This window comes from Gadus morhua, chromosome 13 (assembly GCF_902167405.1).
Source record: "Gadus morhua chromosome 13, gadMor3.0, whole genome shotgun sequence".
Classification (NCBI taxonomy): Eukaryota; Metazoa; Chordata; class Actinopteri; order Gadiformes; family Gadidae; genus Gadus; species Gadus morhua.
Genome location: NC_044060.1, coordinates 2,789,071 through 2,811,314, shown reverse-complemented (window position 1 = coordinate 2,811,314; position 22,244 = coordinate 2,789,071). Strand labels below are relative to the sequence as shown.

The following is a 22,244-nucleotide window of genomic DNA, read 5'->3' as shown; positions in this document are numbered from 1 at the left end:
ACACTCACACTCACACACACACACACACACACACACACACACACACACACACACACACACAATAAAATTGACCATCTGCTGCCTGGTCACCTCCATCAAAACAGCTTTCGGCTCCTTCATAAGATGGCCACTATATACAGATATATATCTATATCTATATTGAGAGAGAGAGCGAGAGAGAGAGCGAGAGAGGGGAGAGAGAGAGGGTGAGAGAGAGAGAGAGAGAAATTACACACACAACAGACACTTCTTCAGTTCTCATTCCCTTGAGGGTTTGAAGGAGGATCCATCTGAGCTCTGAGATCAGACTCAGTAATGCTACTAGACTCAGTAAGGCGTCTGCAACCAGATTCAGCAAGGGTCTGCTGCTAGACTCAGTAAGGAGCCTACCTCTAATTACATTCTCTCCCTTTATGTATAGAATGCACGTAAAAATGATATAGTAATATGAGGTCTACACAGCTTCAAACACTGCAACGCAGGTTGCAAGTGGCATGGACTCCACATCCAGCCGGCCAATGCTACATTTGCATTAATATTTAAAGCACTTAGCTGATTCACTTATCCAGAATGGTTTCACCGTGGGAGCGCTGAAGATACTCAGGCCTTCTGCATTAGACCGGGGAAACAAAGGCACTCCTGCTTATTGTTTTGAAGGGGAGTTGAATCTCTGCCTCTCACAATGCAGCCTCACTCGGAAACACAGGAAGAGGAACTGAGCTGAACAGAGAAAAACCAAACAATATCTGGCATAAACATAGTCGATATCACAGTGAAACAAACCATCTTCAGGTGCTGCAGCTGCAGATTCTTCATAGTAACGGTTTATTTATTTATTTGTATTATATTTTATTGATAGTTATTGTCCCCATGATATGGAGGTCTAACAGTTGCCAGCATGCAGGCCTATCATAACCAATAATATGGTAACATGCATTCTAAATGATAGAAAACAACACTTAGTATTCTGCTAACCTGCCTTTGTGACTTAATAATGCAACATATTGAGTAAACATCGTAAAGCTTAATTTAGGAATGAGCACATTGGACTTCGATGTTTGTAACAGTGTTTATGTGTGCTTTTTTGTGTGTGGGTGTCGGTGTGTCTGCTTGTGGGTGTGTGTATTTGTTGGTGTGTTTGTGTGGGTGCGTGTGCATGCGTGTGTGTACAGATGAGCTGGCCAGTAAAACGAACATCATCATCGACCCTGCTGAGATCCTGACCACGTCCATGGACGACCTGGACGAGGACGAGGAGAGTGGAGCGGCACAGGTGTGTCTGTGTGTGTCTGTGTGCGTGTACACGTGTGCACACTTTTGTTTGTGTGCATCGGGGGTGCACAAATGCGTGTGTGTGTGTGTACAGATTTCGTTACCCTCAAACCTGGGACCTTGAAGCGGTAGAGCTGGAGTTAAGCTGATGTTTGTTTGTGAGAACAACGGCTCCCAGCCGCTGTGAAAGGACGCCTCACAGCTGTTCCCGTCTGCCCCCGTCTGTGTTTTCTCATTAATGAAGTCAGCCGCTAATTAGTTTAGCAGACAGCCATTCTTGCACAATCAAATTACTTTCCGTCTGTAAATTATATTTTTCGGTGACTGTAACAGAAAACTCTCTCTATCTATCGTGTGTTTGTGTGTGTTTGTGTCTGTGCGGTGTGTTTGTGCGTGTGTTTGGGTGTGCGTGCGGTGTGTCTGTGTGTGTTTGTGCTTGTGTGTTTGTGTGTGTGTTTGTGTGTTTGTTTGTGCGCTGTGTTTGTGTGTGTGCGTGTGTGTTTGTGCTGTGTGTTTGTGCTTGTGTGCGCGGTGCGTTGTGTGTGTGTTTGTGTGTGTGTGTGTGTGTGTGTGTGTGTGTGTGTGTGTGTGTGTGTGTGTGTGTGTGTGTGCGTGTGTTTGTGCGGTGTGTGTTTGTGTGTGTGTGTGTGTGTGTGTTTGTGTGCGTGTGTGTTTGTGTGTGTGTAAATGCAATGTCCGTCACAGCGGCCCTTCGGTGCGGCGGCGATGGGCGGGGCTTTAGCGCGGCCCAGCTGGCTGAGCTCGCCGACGCTGGGTCGAGCGAACCGCTTCCTTAGCACGGCCGCCGTCAGCCTCATGACCCCCAGACGACCCCTGGCCCCCCCCGAAAAGGTCAAAGTTCGCACCTTAGCTGTGGAGCAGAGGACAGAGGAAGACAGTAAGTATAAGGGCTCAGTGATGACTTTTAGAAGAACTACAGAACTACATCTTCCATCAGTCTGTTGCCTCTTTTAGCAAATAGCTTTTTAGTCTATGATCACATTAAGGGCTGAAGTGGCACCTAATCTAATTTATTTTGACCAAATGTCAGAGCAGTGTGAACGATACACACCCAACGGAATATGATCTTTTAAAATCAGATTCGGCCCCTGGTCTGAAACATGCTTGCCCTGTGGCCCTCGTTGTGAACAATCAGCGCGGAGCATCAGGTCCGAGTAAACACCAAAAACCTGAATTGAGTAACGTGCCTTCGTCTCCCGTGGGAGTGATCGTGTTGGCCGAGAAGACTTCAAAAGCTACGAAGAGTCGTAGTTGTCCAGGTGTTCTGTAAGGTCGGTGGCTAGGGGCTGGCTGGTAACGCAAATTAAGCTAGGAGTGCTAAAGACGTTGTCCCCTATCCGTGCGAGGGTGATCTCGCCTTTGGTTCTCACACGGACAGGAGCTTACGTTCTCCTGTGCTACCAGTGGTTGCCCGCACAGTTGTGGTGAAGGCTACAGATTGTTATTGGATTGCTGTGAGCGAGAGCTAGGGGATGAAACGAGGACATAATACTGAGTCACTCACGTCCTAGGGTCTGGGTACTTCCTGTTTCTCTGACTACGCTTCCTGACAGACCTGTCCTTTGTCAACTTAGTTTTACATCCACACCTTATTTCAGTTATTTTGTTATCCTGTCTCTTATCAAGTCTGTCCTTTTTCCCCCTCTTTCTCGCTCCTTTTCCTGAAGTTGAAGGAAGCCATGGCAACGATGGCCTGTTGCTGGGGCGACCGCTGGAAGAGCCGGATCAGCCAATCGCAGAGAAGTCCTTGTTGGAGATCGTTGATGGGATCGTAATGATGTACAACCTGAGCGTCCATCAGCAACTCGGCAAGGTGTGTGTTGTGTGTGTATGCGTGTCCCAGTTTCCTGTCTGTTTTGTCAGTGTCTTTGTATATGCCTGGTATGCCGAAAAGCCAGCCAAAGGGCAGTACTCTGTTGTCCATCTCCTCAAAATATACCTCATCAATAACGTACGAAAAATAATGAAAACATGAGATCCTGTTTTTGAATACCTTTGGGTAATCATAAAGGGCTTAAGGTAGCTTTGTGCGAGGAGCTTCCACAGGAACGCTATGCTCGATTCAGCAAAATAACCTTCAAGCCGTTGAAAAGGTTAAGCATCACCTCAGGCATGTGCTAGATATGCTGGCATCTGTTCTAAGTTTTTTTGGCCATGAATGTATTCATTCTAGCCGTATACTGCTGCATCTTGAAGAAAAAAAAAAGTTCACCCTTATGTGACAAAGCTAAAGTGAGATTCTCTGAATTACCTTTCGATAGAGAGTCTCCACTGACCATTTCAGGACGTTTCTGTTCCCTCAGCACAACTTTGCCCTGGCAGAGACTGTCCTGGTTTCTCTCTACCTCAGATCCCACGTTTTCCCCCCGCTAATAAGATGCGTCATTGTGTGCACTTGAAACTCCTTGGCCCTCCTGTCCACGGGGCTTGGCTAACTTTCAGGTTGAGGGCAGTGGTGCGATTAAACCACAGGAACAGCGTCTGCCACCACAGAGATGCTAAAGGTTAATGAATACATGCTCAGCCTGACCTTTGGATCAGAGGTCTAAAGCCTACCCGTGTTAGAGGGTTCATCAGCAGGCCAGACATGGAAGATGGCTCTACTTGATTATACAAGAATGGCAGCTCAGACAACTCTGAAAAAGAACACTGTAGCGTCATAGCCACTTGTCAAGGGAAAAATGTTTCACTCTCACATCAGCAGGAAGGCAATGTCCTCTAAGTTTTATGCAGGTGGTTAACCAACCTTCACTCAAGGCACCATTTGCCGACTCGCAATGCTTGAAGCATATCTTAAAGATTGCAAAACCAACAGTATTAATTAAATTGAGGCAAATGTCGAAGAAAACTATTTATTCATGTGCAGCAGATTATGCTACGAATTCCTTTGAGAAACGGCAGACATTGCAGTTGATCAGTAGCCACCCTTCCCAGGCTGTTCTGTAACAACGGGCCATCCTTTACCATTTCCCATTCCATTACTGTTGGGGTCTGCCATGTCAGCAGAGCCGACCGTAGGCTCTCCGGGGTTGTATCTGGTTAGGAAGAAGGCCTGTCTGCCTTGCTGGTAGCGGGACCTGGAACTGAAGTGGTAGACCGGATCCAGGTCAGAGACGTCGCTCAACACGGGCTCCTCCTCCTCTTCCGGGGTCTCCTCCTCCATGGCGGGGACTAGCTCCTCAGAGTAGCCTTCAGGAACAGGGTAGTAACCATCACTACCAAAGTCCATACCACCGTTCTTGGCCCAGACAGAGTCTCCAGCATCCATATCCGAGCCTTCATTTGAGTAGACCGCTCCATCAGCCTTAGCGTCACTGTTCCGTTTGGACCAAGCTGAAGGCTCTTGTCCGTAGTACTCTTGCATTGCTCTGCCATAAGAAAACACCATGCCTCCATCACCAGCTTTGGGATAAGCAGAGCCAGGACTGCTGTAGTCACTCAATGCTGGGAAAGGATCGTTTGAGCCAAACTCTACACGGAGAAGAACATGTGATAAAGTTCAAAATTATTCTTGACCTGGAACATGTTGCTCATTTTAGAAGTTCAGTAGGTAAATGCTAACCTTTCAGTGGTAGTGAAATTACCCCTCCAATCAGACATGAGATGCATAAAAACCTTAGAATAGATCCAGACATATTTTAGTCATACAGATATTACAAACACTTTACCATTAAGAACCACAACACTAGATCTCCTCTTACCCGAAAGAGCTCACAGCATGTCCAGCCATGTTGCTCTGTTTAAGGTGCTGCTCCACAAATGAGTGTTTAACACAAACAAATCTGGTTCTTTTAAAGGGTTGTTCCCTCCAGTTCAATTAATGACTAATTAACCACACCTGTTGACCTCAATCTGAGGTACACTGACAATAATACCTACTAAGTCATTTAGCATATGAATTTATCTAGGGTGACCAATGAGAGATTTGTTTTATATGTTATTTTACATGTAGGGTTTAGGTGTTTTACTTAAAGTGTTCCTAGTCTAAATGAACGGTTGAAACCGAGAACCTTCTGTCTCAGAGTAAAACATCCTTATTTCAGCCAAATGCTACAAGGAGAAGAACATGTGATCATGATCCATATGATTCCCCTTTACCTGGAAAATGTTTTAAGAATTAGGACATTCAGAAAGGTTTGCCTTTAAGTAATAAAAATATTCCTCCAATCAGGCAGAAGATCTACGTCAACCTGAGGATATATTAAGGCATACGAATCAAGGCAGATAGAAAAGTATCAAGTTATCACATTTAACGGTTAACACATCTTATCTTAAATAGCCAACCATGTTGCTTTGTTTAAACTGTTCGACAAACAGATTATCCAGTCCAAACCAACAAGTACCTCTGGCAATAACCTGTGGTTCTTGGATTGAGTTTAACCCTCAAGTAAGTTGGCCATTAGCGTTGGTAACTTTAGTTATGCCGTCTGTATCGGATGGCATTTTATTTATATTCAGCTGTGTGAGATAACCCCTAAGATTTCTAGAGTCCGGTTACGCCCTTGTTAGAGAGCACACCATTTTGTATCTCTATAGAATTTTGTGGTAGAACATAACTGGCCAGATAAACAGGATTTCAAAGTCATGACTGTTGAAGCACCGTACCACTAGTTCAGTAAGGTCAATTTTATACCCTTCAGGAAAACACGTTCTTGGCAAATCAGGGTTCAATTAAGTGCCTTTGTCCTACATTTGATGCAATTTCTGCAAAAAAAGATTTTTACACTTTGTTTGCAACTAGGGTAAGCCACACTTACCGCACAAAATAAATAAGTACAGTATCCATTAGCATGCCAATGTTGGCAGACTGCACGGATTGACATCATGACCCAAGGAGAACACACATCCATAACACTCATAGTTTAGCAGCTATAACAGCAGCAGTGCAATGCCCTAGGCAAAGTCTCTTGACATTCAGTATAAGGCAACAGAGGCAAATAAAAGATGAAGATTTATTATACAAATAGTAAAAGTTTGACAAAAGAGTCATGTGTTATAGTAGTTAGAAATGCAAGTTTGCAGATGCCCCAAATAGTGGTTGGCCTGGCAGAGAGAAGCGTCTGGGGAGGGGCAAGGACAAGACCTATCTGGGAGGTTAGGGGGCTTGCATGGAGACCTGTGCAGCTTGCTAGTAGCTGAAGGAGTCGCCCGGCTCAAGGTCAGGGACATGGATCCACACCAGCTCCTCATAGTCCAACAGGTGGCTAGCCTCGCTGCTCTCTGGGGTTGGCTTGTCGAGTCCAGCCTCAGTGTTTCTGTGGCCGCTATGGCGGGATCCAGGCAAAGGCCCTTCTAGGTTGTAGTCATCTTGGGATGTGCTCCTAGAAGTATCCACCAAACTACTTTCACCAACTTTGGGATGAGCAGAGCCTGGAACGCTCAAGTCGGTCAATGCAGGTGAAGGTATTTTGGAGCCAAAACCTAAAAGGAGAACAAGATTTACCCATTCATATTGCTCTTACCTACAACCCTATTGCTTCATAGCAGCTCACTTGATAAATAGTTAGCAAGGCAAGCAATGTTGTACCATTATCTACCGGTAATGATAATGTACACCGGATCAGACACAGTATCCAGGTTGACCTGAGAATAGAGCAACAGATAAGTCAGATGGTTTCACAATATAATTGGGTTTCGATACATTGAAGTTTCAATAAAATTCCTTATCTCAAATAGAATGCACAAGGACCTTGCATGTTTGTTGGAAGGTTTTGCTGGGTTTGCTCTGCAAACCAATATCCAGGACCTGTAAACTAATACCCCTCAGAGAGGACAGTGATTCTTTGAAGGACTGTTCACTCCAGTTCAATTGTTTACTGATTAACCACACCGGTTGACCTTCATCAGCAGCCACATTGACTATTAGCAATCAATGTTAGCACATTTAGCACTCACACACATTTATTAGGTACATGCTATTTATGAACTGGAGTAAGGTACATTCAAGGATGCCTACAGGTATACTGGCAACATTGAGGGACATAGCCCTGAACTTTTTCAGCAGGGATTGAAATATAAATTTTGTCCTTTGCTTGATACCAATTAAACATTTGTTCCATGTCTTTAGCACGCAGCCAGTTATTTATCTTAAGCCATGTTAAATTTAACCATAAGTCTCATTGAGAATAAAAACCTCTTTTACCAGAGAATCCTGGCCAATGACGGTCTGTTAGATGGTTCTAGTGTCAGACATCGTCAAATATGGTGCCTAAATCCTAATCCAAACGCCATTTTCGAATCATACCATAGCCGGAACGCAGTATTGGCAAGCATTAACTGCAAAGTTGTGTCCTTGAGAGCACTGAGGATTCCCATTTAGTCTAGTTTAAGTGTATAGTCCTCTGCAATTTGTTTGACATGTAATGTTGGTGGCCTTCCAACTACTCTGCATTTCACTTCGATCTTTGAAGGCACCCTATGGGCCTTATATTTTGTCAGAGACTTGAAATAGCGAAGTTTAATGGATCCAGGATAACAGTTTCTTGAACAGACACAATAGTGCTTTATGGACATCTTCAAACTTAGCAAACACTGTATCAAAGCAGAGTAAATAGGTTTCAAAGGCAAACATTTATTCATATACAGCCATTATAAATTAAGACATTGCAGTTGATCAGTAGCCACCCTTCCCAGGCTCTTCTGCAACAACTGGCCATCCTTTACCATTTCCCATTCCATTACTGTTGGGGTCTGCCATGTCAGCAGAGCCTACCGTAGGCTCTCCGGGGTTGTATCTGGTTAGGAAGAAGGCCTGTCTGCCTTGCTGGTAGCGGGACCTGGAACTGAAGTGGTAGACCGGATCCAGGTCAGAGACGTCGCTCAACACGGGCTCCTCCTCCTCTTCCGGGGTCTCCTCCTCCATGGAGGGGACTAGCTCCTTAGAGTAGCCTTCAGGAACAGGGTAGTAACCGTCACTACCAGAGTCCATACCACCGTTCTTGGCCCAGACAGAGTCTCCAGCATCCATATCCGAGCCTTCATTTGAGTAGACCCCTCCATCAGCCTTAGCGTCACTGTTCTGCTTGGACCAAGCTGAAGGCTCTTGTCCGTAGTACTCTTGCATTGCTCTGCCATAAGGAAACACCATGCCTCCGTCACCAGCTTTGGGATAAGCAGAGCCAGGACTGCTGAAGTCACTCCATGCTGGGAAAGGATCGTTTGAGCTAAACTCTACACGGAGAAGAACATGTGATAAAGTTCCAAATTATTCTTGACCTGGAACATGTTGCTCATTTTAGAAATTCAGTAAGTAAATGCTAACCTTTTAGTGGTAGTGAAATGACACCTCCAATCAGACAGGAGATGCATAAAAACCTTAGAATAGATCCAGACATATTTTAGTCATACAGGTATTAAACACTTTACCTTTAAGAATCACAACACTAGATCTCGTCTTACCCAAAAGAGCTCACAGTATGTCCAGCCATGTTGCTCTGTTTAAGGTGCTGCTCCACAAATGAGTGTTTAACGCATCCAACTCTGGCTCCTTTAAAGGGTTGTTCACTCCAGTTCAATTAACGACTAATTAACCAAACCTGTTGACCTCAATCTGGGGCAGACGACAATAATACCTACTAAGTAATTTAGCATATGAATTTATCTAAGGTGACCAATGAGAGATTTGTTAATCTATGTTGTTTTATATGTAGGGGTTAGGTGTTTTACTTAAAGTGTTCCTAGTCTAAATGAAGAGTTGAAACCGAGAACCTTCTGTCTCAGAGTAAAACATCCTTATTTCAGCCAAATGCTACAAGGAGAAGAACATGTGATCATGATCCATATGGTCCCCCTTTACCTGGAAAATGTTTTAAGAATTAGGACATTCAGAAAGGTTTGCCTTTAAGTAATAAAAACATTCCTCTAATCAGGCAGAAGATCTACGTCAACCTGAGGATATATTAAGGCATACGAGTCAAGGCAGATAGAAAAGTATCAAGTTATCACATTTAACGGTTAACACAACATCTTATCTTAAATAGCCAACCATGTTGCTTTGTTTAAACTGTTCCACAAACAGATTATCCAGTCCAAACCAACAAGTACCTCTGGGAATAACCTGTGGTTCTTGGATTGAGTTTAACCCTCAAGTAAGTTGGCCATTAGCGTTGGTAACTTTAGTTATGCCATCTGTATCGGATGGCATTTTATTTATATTCAGCTGTGTGAGATAACCCCTACGATTTCTAGAGTCCGGTTAGCCCTTGTTAGAGAGCACACCATTTTGTATCTCTGTAGAATTTTGTGGTAGAACATAACTGGCCAGATAAACAGGATTTTAAAGTCATGACTGTTGAAGCACCGTACCACTAGTTCAGTAAGGTCAATTTTATACCCTTCAGGAAAACACGTTCTTGGCAAATCAGGGTTCAATTAAGTTATTTTGTCCTACATTTGCTGCAATTTCTGCCAAAAAAGATTTTTACACTTTGTTTGCAACTAGGGTAAGCCACACTTAACGCACAAAAAAAATAAGTACAGTATCCATTAGCATGCCAATGTTGGCAGACTGCACGGATTGACATCATGACCCAAGGAGAACTCACATCCATAACACTCATAGTTTAGCAGCTATAACAGCAGCAGTGCAATGCCCTAGGCAAAGTCTCTTGACATTCAGTATAAGGCAACAGAGGCAAATAAAAGATGAAGATTTATTATACAAATAGTAAAAGTTTGACAAAAGAGTTATGTGTTTTAGTAGTTAAAAATGCAAGTTTGCAGATGCCCCAAATAGTGGTTGGCCTGGCAGAGAGAAGCGTCTGGGGAGGGGCAAGGACAAGACCTATCTGGGAGGTTAGGGGGCTTGCATGGAGACCTGTGCAGCTTGCTAGTAGCTGAAGGAGTCGCCCGGCTCAAGGTCAGGGACATGGATCCACACCAGCTCCTCATAGTCCACCAGGTGGCTAGCCTCGCTGCTCTCTGGGGTTGGCTTGTCGAGTCCAGCCTCAGTGTTTCTGTGGCCGCTATGGCGGGACCCAGGCAAAGGCCCTTCTAGGTTGTAGTCATCTTGGGATGTGCTCCTAGAAGTATCCACCTAACTACTTTCACCAACTTTGGGATGAGCAGAGCCTGGAACGCTCAAGTCGGTCAATGCAGGTGAAGGTATTTTTGAGCCAAAACCTAAAAGGAGAACAAGATTTACCCATTAATATTGCTCTTACCTACAACCCTATTGCTTCATAGCAGCTCACTTGATAAATAGTTAGCAAGGCAAGCAATGTTGTACCATTATCTACTGGTAATGAACACCGGATCAGACACAGTATCCAGGTTGACCTGAGAATAGAGCAACAGATAAGTCAGATGGTTTCACAATATAACTGGGTTTCGATACATTGAAGTTTCAATACAATTCCTTATCTCAAATACACAAGGACCATGCATGTTTGTTGGAAGGTTTTGCTCTGCAAACCAATATCCAGGACCATTAAACTAATACCCCTCAGAGAGGACAGTGATTCTTTAAAGGATTGTTCACTCCAGTTCAATTGTTTACTGATTAACCACACCGGTTGACCATCAGCAGCCACATTGACTATTAGCAATCAATGTTAGCACATTTAGCGCTCACATTTTTTTTTTAGGTACATGCTATTTATGAACAGCAGTAAGGTACATTCAAGGATGCCTACGGGTATACTGGCAACATTGAGGGACATAGCCCTGAACTTTTTCAGCAGGGATTGAAATATAAATTTTGTCCTTTGCTTGATACCAATTCAACATTTGTTCCATGTCTTTAGCACGCAGCCAGTTATTTATCTTAAGCCATGTTAAATTTAACCATAAGTCTCATTGAGAATAAAAACCTCTTTTACCAGAGAATCCTGGCCAATGACGGTCTGTTAAATGGTTCCAGTGTCAGACATCGTCAAATATGGTGCCTAAATCCTAATCCAAACGCCATTTTCGAATCATACCATAGCCGGAACGCAGTATTGGCAAGCATTAACTGCAAAGTTGTGTCCTTGAGAGCAATGAGGACTCCCAATTAGTCTAGTTTAAGAGTATAGTCCTCTGCAATTTGTTTGACATGTAATGTTGGTGGCCTTCCAACTACTCTGCATTTCACTTCGATTTTTGAAGGCACCCTATGGGCCTTATATTTTGTCAGAGACACTTGAAATAGCGAAGTTTAATGGATCCAGGATAACAGTTTGTTGAAGAGACACAATAGTGCTTTATGGACATCTTCAAACTTAGCAAACACTGTATCAAAGCAGAGTAAATAGGTTTCAAAGGCAAACATTTATTCATATACAGCCATTATAAATTAAGACAATGCAGTTGATCAGTAGCCACCCTTCCCAGGCTCTTCTGCAACAACTGGCCATCCTTTACCATTTCCCATTCCATTACTGTTGGGGTCTGCCATGTCAGCAGAGCCTACCGTAGGCTCTCCGGGGTTGTATCTGGTTAGGAAGAAGGCCTGTCTGCCTTGCTGGTAGCGGGACCTGGAACTGAAGTGGTAGACCGGATCCAGGTCAGAGACGTCGCTCAACACGGGCTCCTCCTCCTCTTCCGTGGTCTCCTCCTCCATGGAGGGGACTAGCTCCTTAGAGTAGCCTTCAGGAACAGGGTAGTAACCGTCACTACCAGAGTCCATACCGCCGTTCTTGGCCCAGACAGAGTCTCCAGCATCCATATCCGAGCCTTCATTTGAGTAGACCCCTCCATCAGCCTTAGCGTCACTGTTCTGCTTGGACCAAGCTGAAGGCTCTGGTCCGTAGTACTCTTGCATTGCTCTGCCATAAGGAAACACCATGCCTCCATCACCTGCTTTTGGATAAGCAGAGCCAGGACTGCTGTAGTCACTCCATGCTACACGGAGAAGAACATGTGATAAAGTTCCAAATTATTCTTGACCTGGAACATGTTGCTCATTTTAGAAGTTCAGTAGGTAAATGCTAACCTTTCAGTGGTAGTGAAATGACCCCTCCAATCAGACATGAGATGCATAAAAACCTTAGAATAGATCCAGACATATTTTAGTCATACAGATATTACAAACACTTTACCATTAAGAATCACAACACTAGATCTCCACTTACCCGAAAGAGCTCACAGTATGTCCAGCCATGTTGCTCTGTTTAAGGTGCTGCTCCACGAATGAGTGTTTAACGCAACCAACTCTGGTTCTTTTAAAGGGTTGTTCCCTCCAGTTCAATTAATGACTAATTAACCACACCTGTTGACCTCAATCTGAGGTACACTGACAATAATACCTGCTAAGTAATTTAGCATATGAATTTATCTAGGGTGACCAATGAGAGATCTATTTACATATGTTATTTTATATGTAGGGGTTAGGTGTTTTACTTAAAGTGTTCCTAGTCTAAATGAAGGGTTGAAACCGAGATCCTTCTGGCTCTGGGTAAAACATCCTTATTTCAGCCAAATGCTACAAGGAGAAGAACATGTGATCATGATCCATATGATCCTTTACCTGGAAACATTTTTAAGAATTAGGATATTCAGAAAGGTTTGCCTTTAAGTAATAAAAACATTCCTCCAATCAGGCAGAAGACCTACGTCAACCTGAGAATATATTAAGGCATACGAGTCAAGGCAGATAGAAAAGTATCAAGTTATTACATTTAACGGTTAACACAACATCTTATCTTAAATAGCCAACCATGTTGCTTTGTTTAAACTGCTCCACAAACAGATTATCCAGTCCAAACCAACAAGTACCTCTGGGAATAACCTGTGGTTCTTGGATTGAGTTTAACCCTCAAGTAAGTTGGCCATTAGCGTTGGTAACTTTAGTAATGCTGTCTGTATCGGATGGCCTTTTATTTATATTGAGCTGTGTGAGATAACCCCTACGATTTCTAGAGTCCGGTTATGCCCTTTTTAGAGAGCACACCATTTTGTATCTCTGTAGAATTTTGTGGTAGAACATAACTGGCAAGATAGACAGGATTTCAAAGTCATGACTGTTGAAGCACCGTACCACTAGTTCAGTAAGGTCAATTTTAGACCCTTCAGGAAAACGCGTTCTTGGCAAATCAAGTGCTTTTGTCCTACATTTGATGCAATTTCTGCAAAAAGATTTTTACACTTTGCAACTAGGGTAAGCCACAATTACCGCAAAAAAAAAAAAAGTACAGTATCCATTAGCATGCCAATGTTGGCAGACTGCACGGATTGACATCATGACTCAAGGAGAACTGGCATCCATAACACTCATAGTTTAGCAGCTATAACAGTAGCAGTGCAATGCCCTGGGCGAAGTCTCTTGACATTCAGTATAAGGCAACAGAGGCAAATAAAAGATGAAGATTTATTATACAAATAGTAAAAGTTTGACAAAAGAGTCATGTGTTATAGTAGTTAAAAATGCAAGTTTGCAGATGCCCAAAATAGTGGTTGGCCTGGCAGAGAGAAGCGTCTGGGGAGGGGCAAGGACAAGACCTATCTGGGAGGTTAGGGGGCTTGCATGGAGACCTGTGCAGCTTGCTGGTAGCTGAAGGAGTCGCCCGGCTCAAGGTCAGGGACATAGATCCACACCAGCTCCTCATAGTCCACCAGGTGGCTAGCCTCGCTGCCCTCTGGGGTTGGCTTGTAGAGTCCAGCCTCAGTGTTTCTGTGGCCGCTATGGCGGGACCCAGGCAAAGGCCCTTCTAGGTTGTAGTCATCTTGGGATGTGCTCCTAGAAGTATCTACCAGACTACTTTCACCAACTTTGGGATGAGCAGAGCCAGGAAGGCTTAAGTCGGTCAATACAGGTGAAGGTATTTGAGGCAAAACCTAAAAAGGAGAACAAGATTTACCCATTTATATTACTCTTACCTACAACCCTATTGCTTCTTAGCAGCTCACTTGATAAAAAGTTAGCAAGGCAAGCAATGTTGTACCATTATCTACCGGTAATGATAATGTACACCGGATCAGACACAGTATCCAGGTTGACCTGTGAATAGAGCAACAAATAAGTTAGATGGTTTCACAATATAATTGGGTTTCGATACATTGAAGTTTCAATAAAATTCCTTACCTCAAATAGAATGCACAAGGACCTGGCATGTTTGTTGGAAGGTTTTTCTGGGTTTGCTCTAATACCCCTCAGAGAGGACAGTGATCCTTTAAAGGATTGTTCACTCCAGTTCAATTGTTTACTGATTAACCACACCTGTTGACCTTCATCAGCAGCCACATTGACTATTAGCCATCACTGTTAGCACATTTTAGCTCCTTGATCCTTTGTGTACATACTAGGGATGCACCGAAATGAAAATTCTTGGCCGAAACCGAATATATTGAAACAGTTGGCCGAAGGCCGAAACCAAATACCGAATGTGGCTTTTAATGTTTTTCATTCATTTTGATTTAATTTTTCACCATTGCATAAATCAAACAATTAAATGTCCTTTATAAACTTTTTTGTCGCGCTTTTCTAAAAAAGAAAATAATTACAAATTTGATACAAAATATTTATTTAATACTGAACGTTTTCTAACATTCCAGCAGACATTAAAGCAAGAATTTAAGAACAATGTACTTTTAAATAAATGAGTAAAACTTTTTTTTTTTTTTTTTAATAAATAAATAAAAATATTCAGTGTATTATGTTCGGCCTTTTTACTCCTTGGTCCGAAACCGAACATTATGTTTTGGGCCATGTTCGGTGGCCGAATATTCGGTGCATCCCTAGTCCATACCATTTATTAGGTACATGCTATTTATGAACAGGAGTAAGGTACATAGTTCAAGGATGCCTACAGGTATACTGGCAACATTGAGGAGCATAGCCCTGAACTTTTTCAGCAGGGATTGAAGTAAACATTGTACTTTGCTTGATACCAATTAAACATTTGTTCCATATCTGTAGAACACAGCCAGTTATTTATCTTAAGCCATGTTAATTTATTTAACCAGAAGTCTCATTGAGATTAAAAATCTCTTTTACCAGAGAGTCCTGGCCAATGACGGTCTCTTAAATGGTTGTAGTGTCAGACATCGTCAAATATGGTGCCTAAAGCATAATCCAAACGCCATTTTCGAATTTCGCATTATACAATAGCCTGAACGCAGTATTGGCAAGCATTAACTGCAAAGTTATGTCCTTGAGAGCACTGATGACACCGAAGTCTAGTTTAAGAGTAGTGTCCTCTACAATTTGTAATGTAATGTTGGGGGGCCTTTCAACTACTCTGCATTCCACTTCCATTTTTGAAGGCACCTTGTGGGCCTTATATTTTGTCAGAGACAACTGAAATACCAAAATACAATGGATCCAGGATAACGTAGTTTGTTGACACAATAGTAGCGCTTTATGGACATCTTCAAACTAAACTTAACAAACGCTGTATCAAAGCAGAGTAAATAGGTTTCAAAAGCAAAGATTTATTCATATACAGCCATTATAAATTAAGACATTGCAGTCGATCAGTAGCCACCCTTCCCAGGCTCTTCTGTAACAACTGGCCATCCTTTACCATTTCCCATTCCATTACTTTTGGAGTCTGCCATGTCAGCAGAGCCAACCGTAGGCTCTCCGGGGTTGTATCTGGTTAGGAAGAAGGCCTGTCTGCCTTGCTGGTAGCGGGACCTGGAACTGAAGTGGTAGACCGGATCCAGGTCAGAGACGTCGCTCAACACAGGCTCCTCCTCCTCTGGGGTCTCCTCCTCCATTGAGCGGACTAGCTCCTCAGAATAGCCTTCAGGAACAGGGTAGTAACCGTCACTACCAGAGTCCATACCACCGTTCTTGGCCCAGACAGAGTCTCCAGCATCCATATCGGAGCCTTCATTTGAGTAGAACCCGCCATCAGCCTTAGCATCACTGTTCTGCTTGGACCAAGCTGAAGGCTCTTGTTTGTAGTACTCTTTTGGTGCTCTGCCATAAGTATACACTGAGGCGTCTTGACCAACAGGATAAGCAGAACCAGGAGTGCTGAAGTCACTCCATGCTTGGGAAGGATTATTTGAGCCAAACCATAAAAAAAAAAAAGATACAATGGTCAGAAATCATTCTGAAATCAGATTTTTTCTTGTATGAGGACATGTCAGTAAAATATTGAAAGTTTTACCATTTACTGGTAGTGAAAAGACCCCTCCAATCAGACATGAAATCCATATTAACCTGCGGACAAATCCAGACATATTTTAGCAATACAGATATTTAAAACAATTACCATTAAGGATCACACTCTAGTCTTACCCCAAAGAGCTCACACTATGTCCAATCATGTTGCGCTGTTTAAGGTGCTGCTCCACAATTGAGTATTGCTGACAACTGTGGTTCTTTTAAATGGTGGTTCACTCCAGTTCAATTGATTACTGATTAACCACACCTGTTGACCTTCATCAGCAGCCACATTGACTGAGCCATCACTATAAGCACATAAAGCAGTCTTTGATTCATTAGCTGTGTTTGAAATCGTTCCCTATTCACTAACTCACCATTCCCTATATAGTGTTCTTGATATATTGCACTATATAGGAACGAACAAAAGAGAATTCGGACACTACGCTGAACATTTCTAAACGTCATTTGCGTCAGTAAATGCGCCGGGTATTTGTGTGACGCAGACAGATGGGCCCACATCATGTAAACAAACCGGGCACTCACAAGAAAAGCTGGAGGTTGTATTGATGTTGAATGTTACATTTCCTTGATCAAGGTTTTTTTTTTATTAAATTTGAATCTTACATTTTCTATGTTAAATCCAAAATAAATTGTTGACATTTCTAAACGAAAGCCGGAGACTCCATCATTAAATGTACCGGTATTCGTTTTCACGGTTATTCAGCTTCTTCTTCTCCTCCGGAAAAACACGGCCGCATTACATTGTGGTATACGGGAGTAACATGTAGGGTGCATCGTATGTACACTCAAATTTTGGGTATTTTAAGTGCACTATATAGTGCATGAAATTAACCACTGAGAATTCGAACACCATTACAAAACGGCGTGCACCCTATATAGTGCACTATATCCGTGATTGGGAGCGATTTAGAACACAGCTATTGTGTACATTAACATTTGGTACGTGTTATTTATGAACAGGCAGGGGTAAGGCACCTATCTCAAGGATTCCTACTGGGTAAACTGCTTGCATTGAGGGGCATAGCCATGAACTTTTTCTGCTGGGAGACAATCGTCCACCTTTAGACGTTTCCTTTGTTCCTGTGTCAAGTCTCAAAATGGTATTGTCAATATTCCAGAGCTAATGGCACCTACTGTCAATTCATAAGGCCATTTTGAAGTGATATCCCATTGTCAGAAAAGTATGAATTGCAAAGATATGTCCTTTTGTGCACTGATGACCGCCAACTGTTTAAAAACAAAACTAACGTTTAGTCTGACTGGCCTTGTATATGTTAGGTAATTGGCTTTCCGACAACTCCATTCATTCTCTATATATTTATTTTACAAACAGTGAACCCTGAGGCTTATATTTTGGCACACTTGCAATAACCAATCCATGGATCCAAGATGAAGTAGTTTGTTCAGACACCAAAGATTAGCACATCTTTAGCAACTTTTAAAGCAAAAGGAAACTGATTTTAAAAGCAATGATTTATTCATATACAGCCATTATAAAAGAAGACATTGCAGTTGATCAGTAGCCACCCTTCCCAGGCTCTTCTGTAACAACTGGCCATCCTTTACCATTCCATTACTTTTGGAGTCTGCCATGTCAGCAGAGCCGACCGTAGGCTCTCCGGGGTTGTATCTGGTTAGGAAGAAGGCCTGTCTGCCTTGCTGGTAGCGGGACCTGGAACTGAAGTGGTAGACCGGATCCAGGTCAGAGACGTCGCTCAACACAGGCTCCTCCTCCGGGGTCTCCTCCTCCATGGAGGGGACTAGCTCCTCAGAATAGCCTTCAGGAACAGGGTAGTAACCGTCACTACCAGAGTCCATACCACCGTTCTTGGCCCAGACTGATTCTCCAGCATCCATATCCGAGCCTTCATTTGAGTAGACCCCTCCATCAGCCTTAGCGTCACTGTTCTGCTTGGACCAAGCTGAAGGCTCTTGTCTGAAGTACTCTTTTGGTGCTCTGCCATAAGTATAGACTGAGGCGTCTTGACCAACAGGATAAGCAGAACCAGGAGTGCTGAAGTCACTCCATGCTGGGGAAGGATTATTTGAGCCAAAGCATAAAAAGTAAAAAATACATGTAATGGTCAGAAATCATTCTGGAATCAAATGCTTCCTTATACGAGGACATTTCTGTAAAATATTGAAAGTTTTACCATTTACTGGTAGTGAAAAGACCCCTCCAATCAGACATGAGATCCATATTAACCTGTGGACAGATCCAGACATATCTTAGTAACACAGATATTTAAAACAATTACCATTAAGGATCACACTCTCGTCTTACCCCAAAGCGCTCACACTATGTCCTGCCATGGTGCTCTGTTTAAGGTGCTGCTCCACCACAAAAGAGTATTGCATACAACTGTGGTTCTTTTAAATGGTGGTTCACTCCAGTTCTATTGATTACTGATTAACCACACCTGTTGACCTTCATCAGCAGCCACATTGATTGAGACATCACTATAAGCACATAAAGCAGTCTTTGATTCATTAACTGTGTTCGAAATCGTTCCCTATTCACTCACTCACTATTCCCTGTATAGTGTTCATGATATAGTGCACTATATAGGGAACGAACAAACGAGAATTCGGACACTACGCTGAACATTTCTGAACGTCATTTGTGTCAGTAAATGCGGTGGGTATTTGTGTGACGCAGACAGATGCGCCCACATCATGTAAACAAACCGGGCACTCACAAGTAAAGGTGGAGGTTGTATTGATGTTGAATGTTACATTTCCTTGATCAAGGTTTTTTATATTCATTTTGCATGTTACATTTTCTATGTTAAATCCAAAATAAAATGTTGACATTTCTAAACGAAAGCCGGAGACTTCTTCTCCTCCGGAGAAACATGACCGCAATGCATTGTGGTATACGGGAGTAACATGTAGGGTACATTCATTGTATGTACACTCAAATTTCGGGTATTTTAAGTGCACTATATAGTGCATGAAATTAACCACTGAGAATTCGAACACCACTACAAAATGGCGAGCACCCTATATAGTGCACTATATCCGTGATAGGGAACGATTTCGAACACAGCTAATGTGTACAATAACATTTGGTACGTGTTATTTATGAACAGGCAGGGGTAAGGCACCTATCTCAAGGATGCCTACTGGGTAAACTGCTTACATTGAGGGGCATAGCCATGAGCTTTTTCTGCTGGGAGACAATCGTCCACCTTTAGTGTCCTTTGTTTGATGTCATTTAAACGTTTCCTTTGTTCCTGTGTTAAGTCTCTCAATTGATATTTTCAATATTCCGGATCTATGGCACCCACTGTCAAATCAAAAGGCCATTTTGAAGTGATATCCCATAGAGTCAACAGACAAGTATGAATTGCAAAGATATGTCCTTTTGTGCACTGATGACCGCCAACTGTAGTCTAAAACAAAACTAACGTTTTTGTCTGACTGGCCTTGTATATTTTAGTTAATTGGCTTTCCGACAACTCCATTCATTCTCTATATATATCCTTTACAAACATTCAGTGAACCCTGAGGCTCTTATATTTTGGCAGACACTTGCAATAACCAATCCATGGATCCAGGATAAAGTAGTTTGTTCAGACACCAAAGATTGGCACATCTTTACCAACTTTTATTAAAGCAAAAGGAAACTGATTTTAAAAGCAATGATTTATTCATTTACAGCCATTAGAAATGAAAGACATTGCAGTTGATCAGTAACTTAGGAAGAAATCCTATCTTATCCTAAGATAGGAATTTAGCCATTACAGAACTATCCTAAGTTAGGAATTTAAGTTAGGATCCCTAAGTTAGGTGGCCGTACACTACTAGCAGCACTGCTAGTAGGTCTGTATGACAATGAAGACGAGGAACATCACAACAGAAATGTGATGGCTGAAAGGCTACCGAGACCGCATAATGATTTGTTAAATTTTCCTGACCATATTTAAATTTCATCGCCTGCAAAGACATTTAATTTTGAATTTGGTGGAAGAATTACTTTTCTACCTCTTCTTGTTCCCTGTACCAATACCTGCCATGACCGTAGTAATAGTTCTACTAGCTTTCCGTTATTAACAAAGATCCTCAACAGTCTGTTGACATTAAAAGTAACTTGTTCCATCATTCTCATGCACAGTGCAGAAACAGACATAACCTGACGATTGCCGATCGAAAAATCAGATTGAAAGAACAGTTTGGATTACCTAAATTAAGATAAGATAGGAGGCCAATAATATGCTAGGAAACAGCCAACAGGTTAGGGACCGCCTCTGTAATAGCAAATTAGGAGTTTCCCTATCCGAATCCCTAGCTTAAGCCAGGATGAGAAGTTAGGATGTTTGCTGTAACTAGTCCCTCCTCCGCCGGGTTCGCCACCGCCGGGTTCGCCACCGCCGGGTTCGCCACCGCCGGGTTCGCCACCGCCGGGTTCTCCACCGCCGGGTTCTCCACCGCCGGGTTCTCCACCGCCGGATCCTCCTCCATGGCAGATCTCCTCCATGACGGAGACTACCTTCTCCATGGCGGAGAATAACTCCTCCATGGTGGAGAATAACTCCTCCATGGCGGGGACTAGCTCAGCGTGGCCTTCATGAACATGGTGGTAATCATAACTACCAGGGTGCATACCACCGTCCTCGCCAGAGTCTCCAATATCCATATCCCAGTCGTAGTTTGAGTGGACCCCTCCATCAGCCTTAGCGTCACTGTTCTGCGGGGACCAAGCTGGAGGCTCTTGTCTGTAGTACTCTTTTAGTACTCTGCCAAAAATGTACCCCAAGAAGTCTTGACCAACATGATAAGCAGAACCAGGACTGCTGAAGTCACTCCATGCTGGGGAAGGATTATTTGAGCCAAAACCTTGAAAAAAACAAAGATGCAATGGTCACAAATCATTCTGAAAGCAGTAGCCACTTGGGACATTTTAGTAAAGTGTTGAATGTTTACCCTTTACTGGTAGTGAAAAGACACCTCCAATCAGACTTGAGATCCATATTAACCTGCGGACAGATCCAGACATATCTTAGTCAAGCAAATATTTATTAAACTACGTACATAAAAACAATAACCACTCTAGAGTTCGACTTACCCTAAAAAGCTCACACTTCGTAAAGCCATGTTGCTCTGTTTAAGGTACTGCTCCGCAAATGAGTGTTTCAGACAACCAACTGTGGTTCTTTTATAGGGTTTTTTACTTCCTTCCAATTAATAACTGACTAACGACACCCGTTGACCTCAATGAGACAGCACATTGGCTGTGTTTCCGACCGCCTGCATTTGAGCGCGTGCATGCACGAGACTTGAGAAGATTCGCCGGAACTAGTCAGAAACACGACAAGGTCGCACCAGGTCAAGTCGGACAAGGGTGCACTTCTCGTAGTTTGAAGAAGCATAGTTTGGGAGAGGGCAAGCCTCTTTGAAAGGAGGTATGTCATTTCTCGAATGGGAAATTCGACTTGGTAATTCCAACCATCGACATGTTGAGGGGAGTATCTTATGTCCGCATTTATTTGAGACCATATGCACAGAAAAGCAGACGGAGGGAGTTAACCTGGAGCTCCCGCAAGTTTTTAAAGCCATGTGACGTGTTGCATAGGGAAGTTATCACCAGCATTTCTGATGTTTTAATCCCAGAATGCATTATGTTATGCAAGGCAAGGCAACGCAACGCATGCTTGATCTTCTTTATGTTCAAGGCAAGGCAACTTTATTTATGTAGCACCCTTCATACACGAGACAGACTCTAAGTGCTTCACATCCAATAAAATAAAATAATAAATTCAAGTAGTTAATAGAAATCAAAGGCAAAGTAAAAAAATGCATTGTAGAAAGTGCAGTGAATTTAAGATAAAGACATAAAGGTCTTCAATTATACATTGTTGGCTTTGATTATGCTTTGTGTCTTACTTTTGTCTCT

At 42.8% G+C, this 22,244-nt stretch overlaps 7 protein-coding genes across 13 annotated transcripts in view; 1 reads left to right on the top strand and 6 right to left on the bottom strand.

Moving 5' to 3' along the window:
- rnf123 (ring finger protein 123) overlaps positions 1-22,244 on the top strand; it is a 137,872-nt gene that overhangs the window by 21,283 nt on the left and 94,345 nt on the right. For all 5 annotated transcript variants that reach the window (XM_030375412.1, XM_030375413.1, XM_030375410.1 and 2 more), the window contains exons 22-24: positions 1,173-1,273; positions 1,978-2,170; positions 2,961-3,106. In XM_030375412.1, the coding sequence (XP_030231272.1) occupies positions 1,173-1,273; positions 1,978-2,170; positions 2,961-3,106 (440 nt within the window). The remainder of the gene's footprint in view (positions 1-1,172; positions 1,274-1,977; positions 2,171-2,960; positions 3,107-22,244) is intronic.
- On the bottom strand, positions 4,132-5,093 carry LOC115557540 (uncharacterized). The gene is made up of 3 exons (XM_030375418.1): positions 4,995-5,093; positions 4,856-4,908; positions 4,132-4,764 (listed from the first exon to the last, which is right to left on the bottom strand). The coding sequence occupies exons 1-3, from the start codon at positions 5,021-5,023 to the stop codon at positions 4,208-4,210; spliced, it is 639 nt and encodes a 212-aa protein (XP_030231278.1). The 5' UTR covers positions 5,024-5,093; the 3' UTR covers positions 4,132-4,207.
- Positions 7,845-9,749, bottom strand: LOC115557542 (uncharacterized). Its single transcript, XM_030375419.1, has 3 exons — positions 8,692-9,749; positions 8,555-8,607; positions 7,845-8,463 (listed from the first exon to the last, which is right to left on the bottom strand). The coding sequence occupies exons 1-3, from the start codon at positions 8,718-8,720 to the stop codon at positions 7,907-7,909; spliced, it is 639 nt and encodes a 212-aa protein (XP_030231279.1). The 5' UTR covers positions 8,721-9,749; the 3' UTR covers positions 7,845-7,906.
- On the bottom strand, positions 9,989-12,443 carry LOC115557543 (uncharacterized). 3 transcript variants are annotated; one of them, XM_030375421.1, is made up of 5 exons: positions 12,345-12,443; positions 12,206-12,258; positions 11,684-12,114; positions 10,520-10,569; positions 9,989-10,413 (listed from the first exon to the last, which is right to left on the bottom strand). In XM_030375421.1, exons 1-4 carry the CDS (start codon positions 12,371-12,373, stop codon positions 10,522-10,524), a joined length of 561 nt encoding a protein of 186 aa, XP_030231281.1. In that variant the 5' UTR covers positions 12,374-12,443; the 3' UTR covers positions 9,989-10,413; positions 10,520-10,521. The 3 variants fall into 3 exon arrangements, with proteins under 3 accessions (XP_030231281.1, XP_030231283.1, XP_030231280.1); XM_030375423.1 differs by lacking the exon at positions 10,520-10,569 and having other exon boundaries at positions 10,173-10,413; XM_030375420.1 differs by lacking the exons at positions 9,989-10,413; positions 10,520-10,569 and having other exon boundaries at positions 11,454-12,114.
- On the bottom strand, positions 15,623-16,557 carry LOC115557544 (uncharacterized). Its single transcript, XM_030375424.1, has 3 exons — positions 16,460-16,557; positions 16,329-16,381; positions 15,623-16,208 (listed from the first exon to the last, which is right to left on the bottom strand). Exons 1-3 carry the CDS (start codon positions 16,486-16,488, stop codon positions 15,685-15,687), a joined length of 606 nt encoding a protein of 201 aa, XP_030231284.1. The 5' UTR covers positions 16,489-16,557; the 3' UTR covers positions 15,623-15,684.
- Positions 17,803-18,792, bottom strand: LOC115557539 (uncharacterized). The gene is made up of 3 exons (XM_030375417.1): positions 18,633-18,792; positions 18,502-18,554; positions 17,803-18,378 (listed from the first exon to the last, which is right to left on the bottom strand). The coding sequence occupies exons 1-3, from the start codon at positions 18,704-18,706 to the stop codon at positions 17,840-17,842; spliced, it is 666 nt and encodes a 221-aa protein (XP_030231277.1). The 5' UTR covers positions 18,707-18,792; the 3' UTR covers positions 17,803-17,839.
- LOC115557538 (uncharacterized) lies at positions 19,936-21,568 on the bottom strand. The gene is made up of 3 exons (XM_030375416.1): positions 21,417-21,568; positions 21,275-21,327; positions 19,936-21,187 (listed from the first exon to the last, which is right to left on the bottom strand). Exons 1-3 carry the CDS (start codon positions 21,443-21,445, stop codon positions 20,586-20,588), a joined length of 684 nt encoding a protein of 227 aa, XP_030231276.1. The 5' UTR covers positions 21,446-21,568; the 3' UTR covers positions 19,936-20,585.